This window comes from Antedon mediterranea, chromosome 3 (genome assembly GCF_964355755.1).
Source record: "Antedon mediterranea chromosome 3, ecAntMedi1.1, whole genome shotgun sequence".
NCBI classification, from domain to species: domain Eukaryota; kingdom Metazoa; phylum Echinodermata; class Crinoidea; order Comatulida; family Antedonidae; genus Antedon; species Antedon mediterranea.
The window spans coordinates 3,586,226-3,606,370 of NC_092672.1; the positions used below are offsets into that span (position 1 = coordinate 3,586,226).

Here is a 20,145-nt window from a genome sequence, read left to right on the forward strand (position 1 = left end):
TGAAGTAGCAAGTACGTAACAAATCTCCCATACAAAAAAATTGCAAAATATCAAAACCAGTGAAATAAAAATAAAAATGTTAATGAATAAACTTAATTCGTGTTTCCGCATCAATGTGTTTTTCATTCGATTTTTTTTGTCCACTTTTTTTTTATCTCTTCGAAAAACACCCAAAATAATATAGTTTGGCATTTTTATACTTCCGTTATATGTTTGCGCGTATCATCTAATTTACACAGCACAATTTTTCTTTAGCGTCTTTTATTTTCCAGTAAAAAGTAAAGTCAAAGTTCTATATCCACTCTACTATTGCTATAATTGTTTAGCCTACATTATTATATTGAAGTGAAGGAATAGTGTATAACAAACCAATAGCCGTAAATACAGTAGTTCCTAATTTTATTCGTGACACAATTTGTTTTTATTTTAATAATTTAAGTGCGCTAATTCTTTGATTTTGTCATGAAAACCTTCAAACAATTCTTATATTCTTCCATTTTCTTTCTTTGTCAAGTCGGCATTCATCATTTTATACCCACCTTTTACATATTTGATATTGTTTTTATGCTAAAACTGGCATCTTTGCACCGTCCTCATGATGACTCAGCATTATCGCATCGTTACTACGCCGACAATATTACAAAACAATTATTGTTGTATTGTATTTAAATTCTGGATAGAAAAAAAAACGAATTTGGTTATATTTTGACATCGACATAGTGATGAAAAATTAAATTGATAAAATAAATTATTTTTCAAAAACTGGTGGTACGGTCTCATTGTCCGTTGAAGGCGCTCTTTGGTTTTTTTATTTAAAACGAGTAGAGAGCAGGAGGTGGGTATGGTTTTGGTATCAATTCACACAGCGCGGCCTTTATGAATAATATAAAAGGTGTAGGCCTAACCTGTTCTTAAGAGACACAAAACTTAGGTAAGCTGGGTGTTTATAGTTTTTTTCTGTTTTGGTATTACGCTAGGCCTACTGGTGCCTGCCTGGCACCTAACTAACGTGACAATTATCACACACAGCCAGCCAGCAGGGTGTACCGGCATTTATTCGGTGTATGTACCACTCTTTTCTCCCCTAGCCCAAACAACAACTCTGGAGAGTCGGAGGAGGGAAGTATCTAGTTTAGAGTCTACTACTAGGCCTAGGCCTAATTAACGTGACCTCAATGTCTGATCAGAATTGTCTTCATCTTCTCACAGCAGGATGGCAGTGAGTGACATACGTGAAGATTATAGCTGCTACACACAAACAATGGAGTTATTAAATACCTCCACCACGACCATGTAGGTCTCTACCTCCATGTACAGAGACAGAACTACTGTCGTCTAGATGGCTGTTGACAGGTATAAGCACTCATGGATACAGAGTAAAGAAACAGCTAACTTTTGCCAATTTGTAAATGTAAATTATAGTTAATGCACAATTATAAATGGCCAGTTAATATAGACATTTCATTCATTCTGATTTTATCAGCAACTAGGTCTACTGCATGCTGTATTAATTATTACGTTTCTGGTTTTTTTTTTAAGAATGAGTGCAAGAATGTTTTTACTGATAGACAACATCAACTTGACAACAGCTGACACAGTCACTATATGAGACATTGATTGGGTAAGTTAAATAAATAATTACTACATTTTATTACAGCGTGATCAATAATCTGCCATACAATTTACACACAGAGTGCAATATGCTTTTTTGCTGCGCACTTTTTGCACTCAAGTGCATAATAGAGTGACAAAATAAAGAGCGCACACATGACTCATTTCAGCGCGTCTGATTGGCTACATCCTTGAACCCATGTTATAATAATTAGTCACAAGCTTGTGGTGTAATGTTTGTTTTAGTGTAGTGACTTTCAATACATTGTAAAGTAGCATTTATAGCTGTATTATAGAATCCACAGTCAGATCTACAAGCCCAAGATTGATGCCAGAGAATTGGTCAAGAAAAGCCAGTGATTGTCTACAGGTTAGTGACCATTAACACCATGGACCAGAAGATAGTGGAGAGAGCAGCTGCAAAGAGGAAGCTGGAGAAGATGATCATTCATCAAGGTCAGTTTTGTCTTTCACACCTCCCTAAAACCTAAAAACCCTCCTGAACAATAAACGCCCGGGGTGTTTATTCATATAAATACGTTAAATTAATCATATTGTTTTATATACTTCTACTGCAGTATGCATTGATTGTTTTCATTCATTTCATTATCTTATTTTCTTTTTAGGTAAATTCAAAGGCAGTAAAACTATGGTGAGAGACTCAAAAGCTGTGATGGATCCCATGGAACTACTGAAAGTGTTACGCTCCACTGATTGCTCTGGCATTATCAAAAACTGTAAAGAACAAGTCATCAGTGACGCAGATCTTGAGCTCCTATTGGATCACAGCGACCTTGTTGGGAATAACGTGGGAAAGAAATTGAAACCAGTAAAGGAGAATGAAGCGTTTAAGGTTCTGGAATCCTGCGATGAGAATGTCATGGAGTTAAAGATCTCAGCTAGAGAAGGATAACTAACCTGTCTCAACAATCTATTGCTTTTCATTATATTCTCCATCAAGATATCCACATCAAATCCATGGCTCCTGGCTTTAAATTTACTACAGTACTGGGTTCACATACCCAATATTGCACAAATTGAAATCTGGGATTGTTAATGGTATTTATGACATTTATTTCTATGCAAGTAGTTACTGTTATTTTCTGCACAGCACAGTGTTCAGGTTTAAACTATTGTTAACACCAAGTGTTATTACAAGTCAGCACAGTGTTCAGGTTTAAACTATTGTTAACACCAAGTGTTATTGCAAGTCAGCACAGTGTTCAGGTTTAAACTATTGTTAACACCAAGTGTTATTACAAGTCAGCACAGTGTTCAGGTTTAAACTATTGTTAACATCAAGTGTTATTACAAGTCAGCACAGTGTTCAGGTTTAAACTATTGTTAACACCAAGTGTTATTACAAGTCAGCACAGTGTTCAGGTTTAAACTATTGTTAACATCAAGTGTTATTACAAGTCAGCACAGTGTTCAGGTTTAAACTATTGTTAACACCAAGTGTTATTACAAGTCAGCACAGTGTTCAGGTTTAAACTATTGTTAACACCAAGTGTTATTACAAGTCTGCACAGTGTTCAGGTTTAAACTATTGTTAACACCAAGTGTTATTACAAGTCAGCACAGTGTTCAGGTTTAAACTATTGTTAACACCAAGTGTTATTACTCTTACAACATAAAGAAAATCAAAGACTGTACACAAATATATCTGAAAATTAAGTAGAACTTTTAATTATTCCAATCTATATATTTTCACCCTTAAATTTATTTTATACATAATTATATTTCACTATTTCTACATCATAACATAACAAATAAGTCTACATCAAAAAATATATTTAAAAACACAGCAATGAAACTAATCATTGATATCAAACTATATTATATAATGTCTTCATTGTTTTATTTTTGTTATTTTTAGTTTTACAAATTCTACTACAACTTTGTTCTGTTGTTGTTACTGTGCCAAAGACATCTCATAATGCGTTTATTTGTTAATATAATTTCTAATTACGTTTTCATTTAATAAAACTGCTTTTGATAACAAATTACGTTTCATCATTACACATTATGTTAATGTTATGTTTTGTAGTTTCAAGTTGTACCACTTTACTTTTAGTATTTAACCATCCAACCTAATTATAAAAGAATTGTATTAATTACATTTGATATAATATTATCACATAATTACTTTAAAACACGCACAACCAATTCTATACAATATATCAAGTAAAAAACATTGCATTATTATAAAAGAATAATTTTCAATAAATATGGCAGCACAGCTTATAAAGATTATAATGAATAAGAAACAAACATTCTTGTTTATCTGCATGCTACAGCTGTTAATAATTATTACTTGCGTTGCTAGTGTGCCGCGTGCGGAAGTACGCGCGCGCGCGCTCCATCGATGAAGGTAAAATGTCAAAATAAAATGTTTAAAAACATTTTATGTTTTAGATTATCATATTGATTTAATCTACTATACAATTTATATATAAAAGTTCGTTTTTATATTGAATACAAATTTAATGTTAGAAATGCAATTATTTGCGATATTAAAAATTGACACCTGCTTGCTGCGAGATTTAAAAATGTGTTTGTTATATAGTAGAAGTAACATACGTTATCAGTGAAAACTAATAAAGATGATCAAATGTAATATTTCTTATTGAACACTTTTCAGACACGTGACGAATGTCGTCAGCTGATAGATTGCAATCAATCATGTTAAGGTACCACAGCTTAGGACACATAATGAGAAATGAAGACAATGAATTAACATCAATGTTGTGAAGGTTACTACGAGAGATAAGGAGAGTACGTAATGCTAATTGAACTTGTTTGAGAGAACATTCTGATACAAAGTCATGAAATACATCACGTGATAGATTCTTAATCCAAACAACGACACATTTATCTTGAATGCCTAAAATGTGTGCAATAACTCTTCCCTTTCGCTCCAATGCCATCTTACTACAAAAGGCATAGACACTATCATCATCATATTGCATACAATACAATTGCATAATTAGACGTATGAAATGCCCGTCACATTGTACACCTGGACTAATGTAATCAATAAACATTCTTATGGAGGTAGATATATCATCCAAATGATTATTTATTTCTAAATCTTTGCTTGTCATGTAATTAATTAATTCATTTACCACAGCATCTTTATGTTGTTTTTTAACAAAGTTTAAATTTCTCGGCAGATTGCGATATGTTGACAAACGATCTGTAACCCAATGCTTGAGGAAACCGCCAGCTTTATCACCAAGGAAACCAATTGCAAACTCTCTCGCTCTGTATAAATGCTTACTCTCTCGTATCACCTCCCACTCATCATCATCCAATGGTGTAAGTAATTTTCGTACATCTGAGCACTCATTCTCCATACCTTCACTTTCACATAATTTGCACAAGTAAAATCCTACCAATGACTCTACTATTAATTTGTGAGGAGGCATATAAATGTTATCAAATTTAGATTTTGAAATTGGCGCTTCTTCGTAAACGAACCCGATTTTTAAGGCCATATCAACCATATCTTTGTTCGAATGTTCAGTCAAATCCGTTTTGTTTATTGAAAGTTGGTTTACTTTTAAGCTATCATACATAAATTTCCCTAATAAAATCATAGCATTTACATACTTCACTGGTGTTTTATCAAATTCAGAAATCTTTGTTATTTTTTCTCGTTTGTTGAACTGATTCAAAATACTACGAAAGAGTTCTTTGAAGAGGTCAGTTTTATTTTCGGGGAGACTTTGATTATCTTCCCACAATATACAGAGTGAAAGAAGTAGCATCGGGTTTTTGCACATTGCATACGCTTCAGGATGTTTTAGCTCTCGCTCTCTTCTAATAAGCTGGATAAAAGACGTAGGCCTAACTGTTTCAAGATGCGTGTCAATATCTAATTCCTTTTTAAGGGATTTTCCCAATTCTGGTTTTTCAAAATAATCAAAATGTTTGTCAATGTATTTTCCTATGCTCTCGTCATTAAATCCCCTAACCCTTACATGTACGTTACTCTCTTTTACAAATTCGTATATGTTTTCTGATCGTGAAGTAAGTATCACTGTACTTTTCTCTAAATACTCATTTCTGAACAGACTAATTACGCTTGGATTATTAAATCTCAATTCATCTAACCCATCTAACAACAACACTAGGTTGTCTTTATGGGTCTTTAGAACATTTTGAAATGACACTTTTTTAATAATTTGTGTACACCTACTGAAATCTTTCATATCAATTTCCTTTACAATCATATCCAAGATGTCGTCATCTTGTTCTAAATCTCTTAAACTTAAAAGAAATACAATTTTACCTTTAAATACTTTTGATTGCCCAGTAGCCCAATTGTATGATAAATGCCTTAATATGGTAGATTTACCTATCCCACCCTCGCCATCTATAAGAGCTCTACATCCAGGTGTGGAGCTGATAACATCTACCACTTCTGTTAATGTTATTTGCTTGCTTCCTTGATTGTTTTCAGTTTCCTTCAGTAGTTCCATATCGGTAAACATCTGTGAAATGTCAACTGTGTATCTACCATGCATTGTTGCTGGTGTAAATCTACTGGCCTGGCTACACAATTTCTTTTGTCTTTGAAGCAGGTATTCTTTAAATTTTTCTAATGAATATAAGATAAATAATAAGAAAATATGTCAAGAAAGATATTTGATTTAAGTTAATTTTAATTTAGAAGGCCTACAATTTCCTCCGTTAACGGTCGCACTTTCAAAGCCCGTTTGTTCTTCCTATTTAATTAGTGCATTTTGGTACCTCCCGTAAACGGCCGCGGCCACTGTTTTTTTACTAAAAATGAATTTTTTTTTGTATGGTAATTTACCTCCCGTACACGGCCACCCGAAAATTCCTATTTACTTTTGACAAAAATACAATTTTGATAATTATATATTGTGCCCTATATATTATTATTAGCTTTATTTCAAAGCGGTTTATAAAAACATTTTGTGAAGAACATTCCTGTGTTTTTTAGATGAGATGAGAAAACTACACAGATTTTGACCGACCATTTTCATATGATAAAAGCTTTTAAAATTTGTCTAAAAATCATAAATAATACTAAACCACCTGATTATAAACAATAAATTACAATTAATAGCTGGATAATTTACAGACTCGTTGCGTTAAGAACGCCGACAAATATCGTGCATAGCCATAATACGTGATTTTGGCCTTCTATCCGCGGCAGAACCTCTTGTTAGCGGTCACCTCCCGTAAGCGGCCTGTTTTCCCGGCCCCCGGAGGTTCAACTGTAATACATTGGGTAGTGGTTAAATTGAAGCCGAAGTACACCCAAGTAAATTATATAGAGGGCGAAAAACTCAATAATTATATTCAATCAAAAAGGAAGAAAACTGAAACGACTGGATCCGAACCGATATTGTAGCCGTTATGTACCGTAGCAATCCACCGATTATAGTAAACTTCATATGTCGGTGTAAAGCGAATATTCTACATTAACGGTTTCACGACATTAGCGGTTGTGTGACGCATGAATTAATTTTTTTTTGTAGGTGAATTAAAAGTTAAAGATTTTTCAGATATATCAGTATTACAACTTTTGCTTATACGACAGCAATAACAAATAATATTAACATATATATTCATTTAAGTTATTAGGTTAAAAGGCCATTTGTTACGGTGGACGTTTATGATTGAAACTAAACTCACAATTATCTACGTCATAATTACATTCATTAATGATCATCCACAATATTGTATGCCAAATGACATACAATTCAGCATTATAGGCCCTAAAACTAACTGTGCAGTAAAAGGGATTATAGAGGGCGGCAAACAAAATATATCATTAATCAGAACGAAACTTTAAAATGTGTTTGAGTTAATATGATTGTAACTACAGTACATCAGCATGAAATAGTACGGTCAATTACTATTTTTGAATTTGATTACAAAATTGTTTTATGGAGACATTTTATTTTCAAATTAATTATGATTAAATGAGCAAAATTAAAGTAAGACAATGTGATTTTGTTTGGTAAACATTTCTTCAAACATAAATTATATATCTATCTAAACCCATCAAACTAAGTTTTACTTAATATACTTTCTAAATAAGAAATTTATTTTTTTGTGATATTAATTTTTTAAATACTATATTATTATTAATGCGTACATATAACTTAAGAAACTCACTTGAGTCTGATTTTTTCAAGCCCAATCTTTCGAGAACGATAACAAACCAAGATTTTCTGTTTCCTCGTGAGGCAGAGTCTTTATATTCTCTTCGCTTTCCTTGTTCTTCTTGAGTCGTCGACACTTCCTCATCTGTTTAAGGAAAAATAACTAATTCTATCTTTTCTGAATATATTTTTTTTGGAAAACATTATTAATATTATTACATTGCCGATTATCAATTGATCCATTAGGCATTATTTTTACTAAATTAAACTATTTATGTTTTTTCAGAGCTAGATAATATGATTGTTGTTAATGCATAAGAAATTTCGTTTTTCCATTGATTGTAGTATAGGCGGAATTATAGAGGGCGGCAAACACAACTTTTAATCCATCAGGGGTTGTCTAAATATGCTCAACAGAGGGCAGCAAACAGAAAAATAAACATTTTCAAACATAACACCGTGCGGAGTGTTATAGTCCAGATCCCTATGTATTTTCGTGTGCAGATCATGGGGAAAGTGTAAACATTGTATTTTATGAATATTTCAATCATGCTGGTTATAAAAACCCATGTTGTCAAATTTCTAAAATTCATCTTTGACCTCTGACCTCAATTTGAATGTTTTGACCCATTGAAAACAAAATGATCATATCTTTGCAACGCTTAGATTAAATGAAATAATTTTAGTGTCAAATTATTTGGGAGATGCATATTAATATTCGTTCTAATGAAAAAGTTTGTCCAAAAATGGCTGGAAGTATGATTTTTGGCATATTTGACCTTTGACCTACATATCATATAACTCCGTAACTAATAGTTGGACAAACTTTAAATAGGGCTCAAATTAATCTGAAGGTATATGTTTCTATTCAGTCTAATAAGAACTTTTAAAAGAAAATAACCCGAAATATTTTTATTGACCTTTGACCTGTACTGGTAGTACATATTTCTATAATCTCAAAAACTATTGGCCGTAAAATGGTTGTTTTTGTGAAATGGTTCGAACAATTTACATTTATATGTTTATAATAACAACATTTTATAGACATGTTAAAGAATTTTATTTATGATCACTAACTTTGTAATTTATTAACATCACTAGCATTTGTTATAATATTAAAATGTGTCATATTTGCTGATTTTACGCACTTCACATGAATTTATCAGAAAATATGTGTATTTAATATAATGTTGTTTTTTTTTATATAAAGACAATTTAATTATCTATCAAATAAGACTATTTTCAAATTATTATGGCTAAAACTTAATTAGATACAGGCAAAAAAGTGTATTTTTACTTATGTGAACAGCGCCCTCAATCTTCATTTTTTCCCAAAAAATACCACATTTTTATGTGGTTTCATAAACTTAGCTGGTTGTAACTTTTTAAAAGATTTGTTGTCAGTGACGTGTAACTTACATACACCTTCTACCATATACTAAGTAAGTTTCTGAGATAAAATGAAAACAATATTTTTATAGCTTGATATTTTTCCTGAGGTTATTACATGGTGCATGCTAAAAATATTTTGATTTTGTGCTAAAAATCCATCTTTTTGGTCCAGTACAAACAATCTTGTACAGCCATTCTTACACAAACAGCATATTTTATTGGAAAGATAATCATAATATCTATCCAATAAAATATGAATTTTGTGTATTATATCTGCTAGATAGCTTTTATTAAACCAAAAAGATGGACTTTTAGCTCAAAATTAAAATTTTTTTTTTGTGTGTATCATGTAATAACCTCAACAAAAATATCAAGCTATCGGAATATTTTTCTCATTTTTTTCAGAAACTGACCTAGTACGTTATAAAAGAGGTATGTAAATTAGAGGTTACTTTAAAAAGTCTTTAAAACAAAGTTATAACCTGTTTAGTTCAGGAAAACACATAAAAATGTGGTATTTTTTGGGAAAAAATGAAGATTGAGGGCGCTGTTCACATAAGTAAAAATACACTTTTTTGCCTGTATCTAATTAAGTTTTAGCCATAATAATTTGAAAATAGTCTTATTTGATAGACAATTAAATTTTCTTTATATAAAAAAAAAAAACTTTATATTAAATAGACATAATTCTGATAAATTCATGTGAAGTGCTTAAAATCAGCAAATATAACACATTTTAATATTATAACAAATGCTAGTGATGTTAATAAATTATAAAGTTAGTGATCATAAATAGAATTCTTTTACATTTCTATAAAATGTTGTTATTATACAACATATAAATGTAAATTGTTCAAACCATTTCACAAAAACAACCACTTTACGGCCAATAGTTTTTGAGATTATAGAAATATGTACTACCAGTACAGGTCAAAGGTCAATAAAAATATTTCGGGTCATTTTCTTGTAAAAGTTCTTATTAGACTGAATAGAAACATATACGTTCAGATTAATTTGAGCCCTATTTAAAGTTTGTCCAACTATTAGTTACGGAGTTATATGATATGTAGGTCAAAGGTCAAATATGCCAAAAATCATACTTCCAGCCATTTTTGGACAAACTTTTCCATTAGAACGAATATTAATATGCATCTCCCAAATAATTTGACACTAAAATTATTTAATGTAATCTTAGCGTTGCAAAGATATGGTCATTTTGTTTTCAATGGGTCAAAACATTCAAATTGAGGTCAGAGGTCAAAGATGAATTTTAGAAATTTGACAACATGGGTTTTTATAATCAGCATGATTCAAATATTCATAAAACACAATGTTTACACTTTCCCCATGATCTGCACACGAAGGCACTTTTTTTGACATAGGGATCTGGACTATTAGTGTATTAAATTACTAATACAACATAAATATTTACTCTGAAAATCTAACTTTTTAGTAGACCTATTTTTATTTGTATTCAGAGATTCTCAAAGAATAATAATATGTGTAATATGAGTCTTACTTATTATGAAGTTAACAAAATTTTTTTTTTTTTAAATAATGAAGCTTCCTAATTATTATTTCGTCCTACATGTGGTCAGGATTGGAATTAAATATCAAACAAGATTTTGTTTAAATATTATTCTGAAGCAACTAACCTGTTTCTGATTTACCCTCTTTTCGAATTCCTTGTTTTTCATTACTACTGGTTGCCGCTTGCCCTGTTTAAATAATAAAATAATAAGAATAAGAACAAAAAAAAAATAAAAATACTTACTTATTCTACCTTAAAAAAACTACCGATTGAGAGCAAAATTATACTTATTAGTAACTAACCTGTTTCTGATTTAACTCCTTTTCGCATTGCTTGTTCATCATTACTACTGGTTGCCACTTGACCTGTTTTAAGAATCAAATAATAAGAAAAAAAATTAGAAATCAATTATTATCATTCTACCTAAAAAACTAGCGATTGAGAGCAAAATTATACCGTACATTATTAGTAACTAACCTGTTTCTGATTTAACTTCTTTTGGCATTCCTTGTTCTTCATTACTACTGGTTGCCACGTGACCTGTTTAATAAATGACAGTATAAAACCTGAATTTATGCTACAATGATATTCTATACTAAAAATATCAATTATTGCATTAATTCAACACAAATATTTTTCATTGTATATACAAATAATAATAATTAACATAACAAAACAACAGTTTTAACATGCACCTTCAGTCGGCGGACATGGATTTAATGTTGTCAGACTGTTTTTTAATTTTTTTTACCAAATTAATGTTTTTTAGGCTTTTCGCACTAACATACCTTCAGTCAGAGATGTTACTCTTGCTTCCAGTCCAACTTGTCTTAAATTGTTAATGAATTCTTCAATTTTTTCTTCACAGATTATTTTTCTCTGTTCCAAATCCAGAATCATACTCCAGGCATCTTTATAATTCTTTAACGCACTACCATTGTACAATGCATCAATTCTGTCCACATCAGCCTGTCTAAGTCCATTTCCGAAAGCTACAATTTGTATTCGATATCGAGTGAACTTAGTAATTTCTTGGTTTTCAAGAAAAGAATGTTTGAGAAGAGCGATGACACCAAACTGTTCAGTTACTTTTATTGTCTCGTATAGCAATATACGATTGTCTGAACTTAAACGTCCATTTGCCCTTAATTCCTGTAGTAAGTGTATTGTGTTGGTGGCGCTGTCTATGTTCGTTAATGCAATTAAATCTTGGTACAAAACTTTCAGCTTTGTGACGAGATTACGTTCATCATACCAAGTTGAAACATTTACTAAATCAAGATCAAAATCTATAAAATGGTGAAAATAGAACAATATTTAAAAAGTGTATTATTATTTAATGCAACACTAGGATTACTGTATATAATTCATATATGTAAAGCGGACCAATCTTTTTTAATGTCGGTACTTATTAACTAATATGTTTATAATATTGTATTAAATCTTTATGAGTGAATACATTATCAGTGTACCTGTTGCCATTTTTCAAATTTCTGTCTTCATTCCTGAAAAATAAATGTTAAATCGGATCATATTCACAAATATATTTACTTCCGATAGGCTATGACGTGATGATCGTTTGATACCAAGTTCAATGTAACGATGATAAGATCAATGATTGAACTGTCTGCAGTTTGTTATAGTCAATAAGTGTGGAGCATCCGGGCAATTTATATAATGTTCTTTATGTCTTGCTACCCGTGCGTACTTTAGGATTGGCCAGGACGCGATATTTCTTTTCGTACATAAGTTGGGGACCCCTCGTGAAACGTCACAAAATAAACATGAATATTCATTAATCATATCCATAAGGTGTGACGTAAGAATTCAGCTAACTACAATTCGCTAATGCAAACGATTTCTGTCGAGCCGTCTGTGTAGTCGAGTGGATAAGACTATGGACTTTACATGTCGATGTATGGGGTTCGACTTCCATGAGCTACTTCTTTTACTTTATAGTGAGAGAGAGATTATTTAGAGGGTTAGGTTTAGTTATATTTAGGAAGTAGTTCGGCTATCTTTCACATGGGGTCCCCAACTTATGTACGAAAAAAAAAATCGCGGCCAGGACAGGTTGGGCATCAGTGACAAACTGAACTCAAAGTAACTTCACATTAATGGAATATTAGTCAAAACTAAACGAATTTACTGTATTACAATATAAAAACTGAAAGATAAGTATGTATCTGATTTGTTTATTGTGATGGCCACATTCTGAATTGAGAGATGAGAAAAATGTGTGCTTGTTTTTTATAGGGTGTACAGATACGTTTAATTGACAGGAACATTTTCGATCCACAACCACATACTCGCTCCCTCCCATTAAACGTAACAATAACTATAGTAAGCCTATAAATGGGGTCCGAGTAAACTTCATATTATTGTAGTTGGCGGTGTTAGTAGGGGAGACCGGGGATGGTTGTCACATTTTTCAGTTTTTTTATATTTTTTAATTAGTGTGATATCATTTTAATTTTTTTTACTTGGTATGTTGAAGTACAACATCTTACGCATATAATTACAGAATCTTATTTATATAACTCCAATTGAAATATGATATTTTTGCGGTCAAAAAAGTACAGTCAACTGAGACAACCTGCCCCATTCTGGGGTTGGTTGTCACGACATATGGGGCAGGTTGTCACAATGTATTTTAATGAGTATTTAACAGAAAACTATATGACTCATTTATTTTTTACATCAAAACAAACATTTATTCAGTCACTATCAACAGTGCTTCCATAAATACTACATTAACAAATGTTTTTAGTTTTTTTTCTTCTAATTTTTCCTAATCGGAACCACTAGACTCACAATTGTGACAAACATACACGGCTAAGCCTGTTGTGCAATCTTCATGAGCCCACATTTTACAATCTAAGCATTGGACCCAAACTTCTTTAGACCTACTGTTAGAATATGGCTCCATGCATACAAGACAAAAATCGTCATTATCTTCGTCAGAAGATGATTCGTTAATTATAGCCTTCACAGGCTGCTTTTTTGAGCCTTTTACTTTACTCGACACATCTTTTTTATTTTTTTTAAACAGACTTTTTTTAATCTTATTGTTTTTTACAGTATCTGCTAATTCCTTTGCTCTTTTTTTTTCCTCAACTGTTTTTTTGAAAGGTGTATCCGTTAAAATTGCAGTGTCACGTTTGCGACTGTTTTGAGCCTTTGTTGTTTTTCTTGGTCCGGCTTTTGGAAGCGGTCGTAGCTCTTCAGGGGTGTTGCTTTTGGCAGTGAAAATTACACCACTGGGTCCCGGTATGGTACTAGGTCCAGGTTGATCTTCAAGCACTACTTCAGTTACCTTTACTGGCATTGGCGGTCCATTTAACGGCACTTGCAGGTCATTTAATGGCATTGTTGGGACATTTAACGGCATTGACGGGTCATGTAACGGCAGTGACGGTTCATCTAACGGCATTGGCGGGTCATCTAATGGCATTAGAAGGTTATCCTCTGCCCTTGGTTCATCATCTTCAGGCACTGGAGCGTTTATTTCAGGCATTGGACGGTCAGTAACATATGATGGTGCAAAAGCTGATTCTGGAAATATATCTCTGTTGTAGGGAAATACCCCAGTTGCTTTGAAGCCAGCCTGTATGTTGTTTGGTGTTGCAGCAAGAGGATAAGCAGTTGCTACAATTCCAGGAATTTCATATATGGTCATTGTTTTTCCTGGGTGATTGAGTATCCAACCATCACAAGCAGTGTTTATATGTTTTTTCAAAGGACCATATACAGACCTATCAAGTGGTTGAAGACGATGTGAACAATGTGGAGGAAACGAAAGCATTGTGATACCATTGTCTTTGGCATAATTCAAACCATCGATTGATATATGTGATCCATGATTGTCCAACAACAACAAACATGGCTTCTCCTTCGAGCATTTTGAATTGTCCACAAAATGTTGTAAAAATTCTAAAAAGTTAATTTCTTTCATCCAACCAGATGGATTCGCCGTGCCCTTGCATCCTGTTGGTCCATTTGCCAAGAAATGTTCTCGAAAATGTACACGAGGGAATACAAAAAAGGGGGGAATACTGTTTCCAATAGCGGAAACTGCACATGCAATAGTCACAAGTGTTCCTCTTTCTGCAGAAGTAATGGCGCCAACTTGTTTGTAGCCTCGACGAGCTACCACTTTGTCTGGCTTTTGAACAGTGGTCACGCCAGTTTCATCCATGTTCCATATGTCTGCGGGCCCAAAGTTGTGTCGAGTTAGAACAGTTGAGAGGTGATTAAAGAACGTGGCAACATTTGTTTTATTAAAACTGCTAGCTCGTGCCAAACTTGTTGCTTGTGGTCTGCGAATTGATAGATTCGAATGTCTTTTCAAAAATCCAGTAAACCACTCGCTGCTTGCCTGGTCAACATCAGACCAATTCTGTGGTATCTTTACTTGATTAGCAATAGCTAGCTGGTAGGCAAGTTTGCGAATTTCTTTTGGGGACAGGCCATGGTAGATATCCGACGCTTTAATGATATATTCCACTAGTTGTCGTTCCAGCTCTGGAGTAAAGATTAGTCTGTTTTTGACATAGCCAACGGTTATAGATGGCTTTTCCATATTACCTTCTATTTCTTCGGCACTAATCTTCTGGCAATACCGTGTTAAGGTCCGATAATTGATATCGAAATCTTTAGCAGTGCTTCGGATAGACTTATTCTGCAGTTTTACCTGCCGAACAGCTCGAAGCATTACATCAGATGATGTTGTACCCTTCTGGGTTTTCCGTTTAAAATTCCGAACCATGTTGAAATAACTGTAAATAAACAGAACATTGTCATACATTACTATTTATAACTTGGTTACATGTAATTAATCAAAGAATAAGGCATTTAGTATGTTAAAACAACAAGTGGGGTTGGTTGTCACATTTTAGTTGTGACAACCAACCCCTTAGTGAGGTCAACCATACAATCCAAGCTAGCAGCCTAGTCATTAACATATGACTGCCTATTCTATTATTCTAAGCCTGCCTATACATAGTACTATCCGACGGTACCAAATATCTGAGTGAAACTTAATACATCTAAGATTTATAGCATATATGATGAAGTATACATAAATTACTTACGATATGAGAAAACAATGAAATTGTAATATTTTTTTTACGAGTGCTGAATCAACCTGTATATCACGATGTAGTATATCAGAAAGCAATATGGAAGCACATGTTGCATCAATATTTGACTACCGCCACCTAAAATTGATATTTTAAGCAGTGTGACAACCAACCCGTGTGACAACCAACCCCGGTCGCGATTTTTTTTTTCGTACATAAGTTGGGGACCCCCTCATGAAACGTCACAAAATAAACATGAATAATTCATCAGTTAAATTTTCTTGTTCCGTGTGCACCCAAGCGTATAGCAACAAGAAGTGATTACACAAGTGCGGTACGATTCTAGGCCTATCTCCGCTGTTGAAGAATAGCGGCGTTTTGTGTGGATTGTCGAAATAATCGGCCTTTAGTTTATGGTGTTTTTAATATAATTTATTACTAAAGAATTACGTGTTAAAATTATAGTTTCTATTAATACTATTAGGCCTAATTATTAGTCTCTAAACCCATGTCTATTCTAGTAGTAGCTGTGTGGATGTGTGTGACGTGTGTGTGTGTTAGGTATGACCAAAGATAGTTACACTATCTTTGGTAATAGTTACACTATCTTTGGTATGACACAATCCGAGTAATAAGTCAGCAAAATTAAACAATAAACATTACACAAAAATACATTTTTTATTCTCGTGGGTCAAATCTTCCCATCTCATGTGTTCATATACGCGCATTTTTAAAGTTCCTTTGAGTACATTGCATATTGTTTGATAATTGATAGCAGAATTAAAAAAATACAGTACACAAATTATACACATTCTTTATTCTTGTGGGTCTAAGCTTTCTTTTGGCTATGTCCAAGAACGCTTGGGTGCACACGGAACAACAACTGCGATACGATTCTTTCTACAATAATAGGCCTAGGAATAGGATTCTAGGTCAATTCACGTGATTGCCTTCGCGCACTCTTCTTCACACACACCACTATGCAAAATGTGTCGAGGCTAATCGACAGCTAGGCAAAACATTAAAAATAAGTAGTAATTGGACATAGCCCAAAGACACAAGTCACACACACCGTACCCACACAGCTACTACTAGAATATACAGGGGTTTAGAGACTAGTAATTAGGCCTAATAGTATCAATAAAAACTATAATTTTAACACGTAATTCTTTAGTAATAAACTATATTAAAAACACCATAAACTAAAGGCTGATTATTTCGACAATCCACACAAAACTCCGCTATTCTATTATGAAATCGCACGCGGCAACCACAGCGGAGATAGGCCTAGAATCGTACCGCACTTGTGTAATCACTTCTTGTTGCTATACGCTTTGGGTGCACACACGGAACAAGAAAATTTAACTGATGAATTATTCATGTTTATTTTGTGACGTTTCATGATGGGGTCCCCAACTTATGTACGAAAAAAAAAATCGCACCCCGGTCTCCCCTATTGCGCAGAACGCAAGAGGAGTGAACAAACATTTATGATTATGATCAGGTTCGGTAATCATCCGAGGATTATGATCAGGTTCGGTAATCACCCGAGGATTATGATCAGGTTCGGTAATCACCCGAGGATTATGATCAGGTTCGGTAATCACCGAGGATTATGATCAGGTTCGGCAATCACCCGAGGATTAAGATCAGGTTCGGAAATCACTCAAGGATGATCAGGTTCGGAAATCACTCGAGGATTATGATCAGGTTCGGCAATCACCCGAGGATTATAATCAGGTTCGGCAATTCACCCGAGGATTATGATCAGGTTCGGCAATCACCCGAGGATTATGATCAGGTTCGGTAATCACCCGAGGATTATGATCAGGTTCGGCAATCACCCGAGGATTATGATCAGGTTCGGCAATAACCCGAGGATTAAGATCAGGTTCGGCAATCACTGGCAAAATGAGATTGAATGTTAGCCTTGTATAGGACCGTACTTAAATATAAAAAACATACATAAGTATTATAATTATCTTATAATATGATATATTGTTTGTTGTGATGGCATTCTTTGCAAACTCGCTATTTGTTGACGATTATGTGTTGCACAAGAATAGTACGTTCAGTGATATTAACAAGATACCACAATCCACACTCTATTCCAAATGACAATGGAAGCATATTATCGGAATTATGCCTATATTCTCATATTATTGTTTTGCAAATATATTAATGAAATATTGTAAACTTACAATTGGCTTAAGAAGACTGGACTGTAACTGGATCTCGTATCTGGACTATCAATATACCGATACAGTAAAATGTGACGATTTTTAGCATCAACTGCGGCACTCCCTTCGGCGTCAACTACTGTATAATTATTATTCATAATCCACGTATATGTATGCTATATTGACTTTGGTCCCGACGTCACAAAAGCTATTCCACGGTCCAACGGTCTTTCTGTTGAAACACAATGCACACAAATATATCGTCGACGTACGACGTCTATAATTATTCCATTCAAAAATCCCTAGAAACTATTTTTAGAAAATTACCAGCTAGACTCTTTTTGAATAATATTTAAAAACTGCAGATTATTTTAGTAAGTATTATATTCATGGTATCTTTTATTTGCAAAAACATTAAAATACAGTGGCAGCCAAAAGCTGAAATAAAGTCCTTCTGAAATCATATGATATTTAGGTAAAAATGATGACTTTCGATTCTCTAACATTTCGATTTAAAAACTACATCGTAAAATGATGATGATACACATGGATATCAACAATGCATAATTTGTGTTTCCACGAAAAGGCGAGTGACGAGATTGCGAAGTAAAGAGTGGACACTGACGTCACATTAAGTTTTTTAGAAACTTCAGTAAATGAAGGACCTTAGCACATGATTTGTGGCAGTTGTACAGTGTATTATTTTGATATTAACGTTTTTATTAAAGTCAAAATATGATCATGATTGCAATCTGTATCATAGTCTACATTGTATTGGTGCAATCGTAATTGAGTTGTTTTACTTCTCGTTATACGTCACAATGGGTTCTTGTTACTAGCACGATAAAAGGAATTTATCAAAACTTGAGGCGGATAACCAATAATTTATTGAAACTACACCTTTACAACGGTGGCACCCGTTCATACACGGTGCGTTCTATGTACAGATAGACATTCAACAGATACAAATTAATAAAAATAAACAGATACAAAATAAAACTAGTCAACCGCCGACTCGATCGCCATTATTTATGTGTAGTATAGCTCTTATGTGTTCAGCTCTTGTATAAAATAACATTAAATACAATATTGTCATGCTATGTAATAACAAATAATTGATTTCTTTGTATTCCTTATTCAGTTTGACTAAAAACTTGATAAAAGAAAAACATTTTCCCCCAAAAAATATAATTTAAAGCACATTTTTCTTAAATTACAAAGTTTATTCCAGCTACAAAGCAAAAGTTTGGGTTGACACACACACTATGAAAGAAGAATATAACAAGTTATATCATTACCTGATCAATTGTATTTATCTAGAGGGATGTTCCAAAGATGAGAAAAGGAGGATCTTAAGGAAATGCCAACATTTTATTATATACAAAGTAAACATTTACTACTTAAGCCGCACTACCCCAACAACCAAACTCTTTCTCTTTTAATAAAGGTTATAAATAATTCATAAACAAAATCTGTAATCATAAAATAGTATTTAAAGGCTAAAAGACTATATACATTTTTGTTTTTTCAATTATCATTATTATTTGTGTTATCAATGCTGTCTCCATTTTTCGTTAGGCCACAGCTCAATCTTCTCAGTCGGAGCAGTAAAGATTGAAAAAGAAATGGAACGAATATAAAACGAGCCATGTGGGGTCATTAAAACTGAATTGGAACGGGTCATTAGATAATGAGGAAACTGGCCAATGGGGCCTAAGAATCTAGGTTGTTTTGAATACTGGCAGACTAATAACTGTCAATTATGGGTTTATCACATGATCAATGTATTAAATAAATAAAAATATTAAATAATAAAATGTTTTGTTAAAAGTTGAAAAAGTCGGCATTTTTTTACCCAATTTTCGAAACAATCCCTGTATTATAGTACATGAATTTGAATACAATTATTAATGTTGTATTAATTGTGTATATAATTATAAGAATTGGTGGAAAGAATTATTTGATTCACATTAAAATTAAATTGTAGTGGAATTGCTCTTGAAATAAATATAAAATATTTGAGAATTTACACTGCTAAGGAAATACTCTTGACAAGAATATAAATCACCATTTAATGTACACTCAACTGCAAAAGTTTCCTCTCTGCTTTTTTTGTAAGGGCTTGGGACCTTCAAATACAAAGTGCAATGAATGATATAATGTAAATTAGGCCAAATAAAAAAACATACTTGTTAAGCGTCACC

The 20,145-nt window shown here is 33.0% G+C and overlaps 3 protein-coding genes across 5 annotated transcripts in view; 1 reads left to right on the forward strand and 2 right to left on the reverse strand.

Annotated features, from left to right (window-relative positions):
- Window positions 1–824: 824 nt before the first annotated feature.
- On the forward strand, window positions 825–11,977 carry LOC140044564 (lymphocyte-specific helicase-like). Its single transcript, XM_072089128.1, has 9 exons — window positions 825–931; window positions 1,210–1,353; window positions 1,540–1,621; window positions 1,908–2,067; window positions 2,238–2,670; window positions 4,256–4,389; window positions 4,788–4,932; window positions 6,080–6,200; window positions 11,549–11,977. Exons 4-5 carry the CDS (start codon window positions 2,001–2,003, stop codon window positions 2,522–2,524), a joined length of 354 nt encoding a protein of 117 aa, XP_071945229.1. The 5' UTR covers window positions 825–931; window positions 1,210–1,353; window positions 1,540–1,621; window positions 1,908–2,000; the 3' UTR covers window positions 2,525–2,670; window positions 4,256–4,389; window positions 4,788–4,932; window positions 6,080–6,200; window positions 11,549–11,977.
- The window catches only part of LOC140044561 (uncharacterized), a 63,551-nt gene continuing 46,715 nt past the window's right edge, over window positions 3,310–20,145 (reverse strand). The window contains exons 1-8 of one of the 3 annotated variants that reach the window (XM_072089124.1): window positions 17,963–18,558; window positions 12,153–12,185; window positions 11,469–11,969; window positions 11,158–11,220; window positions 10,983–11,045; window positions 10,805–10,867; window positions 7,771–7,902; window positions 3,310–6,217 (exon numbers count right to left, since the gene is read on the reverse strand). In XM_072089124.1, coding sequence (XP_071945225.1) covers window positions 4,209–6,217; window positions 7,771–7,902; window positions 10,805–10,867; window positions 10,983–11,045; window positions 11,158–11,220; window positions 11,469–11,969; window positions 12,153–12,162 — 2,841 coding nt within the window. In that variant the 5' untranslated portion in view covers window positions 12,163–12,185; window positions 17,963–18,558 and the 3' untranslated portion in view covers window positions 3,310–4,208. Of the gene's footprint in view, window positions 6,218–7,770; window positions 7,903–10,804; window positions 10,868–10,982; window positions 11,046–11,157; window positions 11,221–11,468; window positions 11,970–12,152; window positions 12,186–17,962; window positions 18,559–20,145 lie in introns of those variants that run through there. The other 2 variants (XM_072089125.1, XM_072089126.1) reach the window with 2 other exon arrangements.
- LOC140044563 (uncharacterized) lies at window positions 13,261–15,887 on the reverse strand. Its single transcript, XM_072089127.1, has one exon. The coding sequence runs from the start codon at window positions 15,485–15,487 to the stop codon at window positions 13,472–13,474; it is 2,016 nt and encodes a 671-aa protein (XP_071945228.1). The 5' UTR covers window positions 15,488–15,887; the 3' UTR covers window positions 13,261–13,471.

Excerpts from the sequence above, each read along its gene's own strand:
- LOC140044564 (XM_072089128.1), top strand. The coding sequence starts at position 2,001 with ATGGACCAGAAGATAGTGGAGAGAGCAGCTGCAAAGAGGAAGCTGGAG. Across the intron at positions 2,068-2,237 it reads GAAGATGATCATTCATCAAG|GTAAATTCAAAGGCAGTAAA; the intron begins GTCAGTTTTGTC and ends TTTTCTTTTTAG.
- LOC140044563 (XM_072089127.1), bottom strand. The coding sequence starts at position 15,487 with ATGTATGACAATGTTCTGTTTATTTACAGTTATTTCAACATGGTTCGG.